This window comes from Toxotes jaculatrix, chromosome 23 (assembly GCF_017976425.1).
Source record: "Toxotes jaculatrix isolate fToxJac2 chromosome 23, fToxJac2.pri, whole genome shotgun sequence".
In the NCBI taxonomy this organism is placed as follows: domain Eukaryota; kingdom Metazoa; phylum Chordata; class Actinopteri; family Toxotidae; genus Toxotes; species Toxotes jaculatrix.
The window spans coordinates 1,506,379-1,510,000 of NC_054416.1; the positions used below are offsets into that span (position 1 = coordinate 1,506,379).

Below are 3,622 nucleotides of genomic sequence, written 5' to 3' on the forward strand. Positions count from 1 at the left end.
TCGCTTCGGTGATCCTCAGCTGTGAAAGCCGGTACAGAGGATGCACTTTGGTGATCCGTGGACTTTAACTCAGCAGACAGCTGAGGTGACCGCGATGTTTGCTCTGGCGCCATCATGGGGTTCGCCTTTGTGGTTCTGAGTCAAAGGTCTCAACAACTGTTGGACAGGTTGCCATGAAACCTGGTTCATGTTCCCCTCAGGTTGAACTGTAGTAACTTTGTTGATCTACAGACTTTTAGAGCCATCATCGGGAAACATGCTGATGTTAGCACTTAGCTCATAGCAACGCTGTGCCTACATATACTCATAGTTAGTTATAGGGAGAGTTTGTGTGTGTGTGTGTGTGTGTGTGTGTGTGTGAGTATGAAACACCACCATACACCGGTCATTATAATACTGTATATTTGCAGTCAGCTCAAACCCAGAGAACAGTGACAGACTTCAGAGATCGTCAGGAGAAAAAAATAAAACAAAAACAAGAAAACGCCGAATGTTGTTTCTATCTACACTGAATATCCTGTTAGGCCCAAGTCCCCACCCACCCTGGCCCCACCCTGGCCCCACCCTCCCTCATTCCTCCCGTACACATTTCAAATACTAATCAACAAATAAACAAACAAAACACGCAGTGGAATAAACAAAACTGCAACACAATAGTCTGCACTCTTAGTAGGTCAGAAAATCGGGGGAATAAGAAGCTTCTGGTGTTTGCCGTGCAGCTGAGGAGCGCTTGTTTTCTTCACCTGTGGTACATTTCATCACTTTAAGGGAGACGATCACAGATACCTTCTTGAGTCCAGCCAAAACGAAATAAAAAAAATGGAATTATGAAAAATGTTTCACTGGGGTTGTTTTAAAAACTTCAGACAAATCAAGCGCTCCTTGTCTTTCGTTTGCCAAACACCAGAAACTTGACGACTACTTCCTGGTCACAGGGAACGGGGATCAAAAGGTGAGAAGGTCCAATGTTGAGGAAGAGAATTCAACGTACTTTTAGGATATAATATTGTGTCTAAAAATCACTCCATCGTAATAAAAAAGGGTTTTGTTTTTTTTTGTTTGTTTTTTGTTTTTTTTTACTTTTGCATTTGAGAAACTGATTTCACAAGTTAAGGGTGATAGAAAATACTTCATACATTGAAAAGCTGCATCCAACATTTTCAGAGTAATGCCTCGGAAAGAGAGAGAGAGAGAGAGAGAGAGAGAGGACATAAAGGATAAAAGAAAGATGTAGAAGAAGCTGGGAAAAGGAGAGGAAGCAAAAAAGTGAGAAGACGTAAGAGGAAGAGGAGCTGATTTATATGGTAAAGAGACAGAAAATAGAGAAGAAGGGGGGGAAGAGGATAACGAGTTGGAAGTAAGGAGTGTACGGAGGATAAAATAAACCAAATGACAACATAAGAAAAGTTTTCCCATGCATTCTTTTCAGTCCCTGTATGGAAAACAAAAATGAATGAAACATGAGAGACAGAAATAGCCTCCCAGATTGTTTTCCTCTTTTTTTTCCCTTCCAAATATTTTTTACACTTCTTTTTTTTTTTTTAACCCCCGCTTCCTCCGTCATCCTGAGCGCCTCCGATTAGCTGGTTACCGTCCAATCAGAGCGTGGCGACAGCCAGCCAGTGGGGCTGACTGAAGTTACGTTTAAATCCAGAGGGGGTTTGAAACTTTCGCTTTTTAAGAAAAGGAAATAAGAACGTTCAGTCTTTTCATGAAACCACTCTTGTCTCTTCAGCACCAATCGGCGACAGGCTCGTTTGGTCCCATGACTCACATCATTTTATTGGACCATTTAAGTCTCAGTTGTCCAATCAAATTGATCTCTGGTGGTAATCTTTCCGTTCAGCGTTCTACCAAGTTGATTTGTGATGACATCCGTTTAAATGTGAGAGCGCGTTGAATCGGTCCTGTCCGTTTGCCTCGCTGTGACTTCTTGATTTTTTTACTTTGCAGTTTTTGAAAAACAAACGAGGGATGAGAGAGGTCCTTGTGTCGGGAGAGAAAAAGAGGAATGAACGGAGTGAAGTTTGTCTAAAAAGAAGAAAGAGAAGAAAAAGGTACAGACGACCCCAAAATAAGTCCACGTAAGGGGCGTGTCTCTTAGTAGTCTCATTGTTTCTTAGCAACGTCCAAAAGGTCGCATGGTAGCAAAGGTAGAATCCCGCCTGGGGAGGTCGTTGCCGTGGTGATCCAGGCTGCCGTGGTTGCTGTGGAAACGGGCTGGTGGAGTTCCTCTGTGCAGGTGTGGGCGGGGCTGTGAAGGGTAAGGTGGGGAGGGGTGGGGTTCCTAGAGGCGGAGTCTCCGGCTCTAAAACATCATGGGGGTCTTCAGAAACGGCCGGGATTCTGGGTAAAAAATAAAAACACAGACAGAGCAGCAGTAAGATTAACATCTTTGATTGGTCTCATGATTGTTTTCGTTATGGATTGATCTGCCGGTTGTTTTCTCAGTTGATTGATTGATTGATTGATTGATTGGTAAATTGAAATCTCTGGTTTTGAGCTTGTTCCTTCGAACCTGCAAACTCAGCTTTGAATGTGTTAAAGATGTTGAGTGTTTTGTGCAGGACCTTCATGCTTTCATCATGATTATTAAAGCAGGATGTCTTTTTTTTTTTTTTTTTGTGTTGCAGTCTCGCTCTCCCTTTACGCAGCATCCGTTAATGATAGAAATCTCATATCTCCAATTTTGCCGGGGTCGGCTCTCCCTCTCTCTTTCTTTCTCTCTCATTTCACCTCCGTCGTTCTCCTTCCGCTCCCCGTAGTGCTGTTGTTGCACCCACCCACACAGGAGCGCACAGACACACCGAACGCACACATGCATACAACACACACACACACACACACACACGCATGCACACCTTCCTCTCCCTGCGGTGTCATTGTTTTCTGCGAACGCTGCAAAGTGTTTACATTTCTGCATAACAGCAACCATAAACCTGCCCGCCCTCCTCTTTCCCCTCTTTTCATTCCACACTCCTCTTTCTCTTGCCCTTTACTACTTTTTTTAAAAAAACTTATCCTGCTCTTGCTCTTTGTCGTCATCTCACCCTCTCATTTTGTCCTCTATTCATCATTCTTTGTATTTTTTTTTTAGATGTGAAACAGGTTTGAGGTCTCCATGTTGGTGTAAAAAAACTTTCTTAAATTTTCTCTTTCATCTTGCGCTCGCCCCTCGTTTCCTCCTTCATATTCCCTGCCTTCCCTCCTTTTCATCCCTCTCATCTCCTGCCCTTCCCTATTTTTATCACTCCACGATCCACTCAAACCCCCTCCTCTCCTCCTCTTTCATCCCTCTATTCTACATGCATCCCCTCCTCCTCCTCCTCCTCGCCTCCCCACTGCTCCCTCCTGTCCTCTATCTGTTACTCTCATATTATTTTTATCCCGACCCATTCTTCTCTCTGTCCTCTCCTGTCCTTTCTTTTTCTCCTTTAGGCAGCAGGTTTGGCCTGGTGCTTAAAAATTGTCCTGTAACTTGAGTCTCAGTGCTGACCCCCCCCACCCCCCGTTACTCCCCCATCACTCCCCCCTCAAGTGATGTCCTTAAAACTCAGATCTCTAACTCCTGCTGTAATTTAGTCATTGTCATGGTTGTGTGTTGTCAGACGTTCAGACGTGT

At 44.0% G+C, this 3,622-nt stretch overlaps 1 protein-coding gene across 1 annotated transcript in view; it reads right to left on the minus strand.

The window, feature by feature from the left end:
• Positions 1 to 491: 491 nt before the first annotated feature.
• Positions 492 to 3,622, minus strand: part of dachb (dachshund b) — a 64,857-nt gene continuing 61,726 nt past the window's right edge. Inside the window, exon 12 of the mRNA XM_041031078.1 lies at positions 492 to 2,346. Coding sequence (XP_040887012.1) covers positions 2,309 to 2,346 — 38 coding nt within the window. The 3' untranslated portion in view covers positions 492 to 2,308. The remainder of the gene's footprint in view (positions 2,347 to 3,622) is intronic.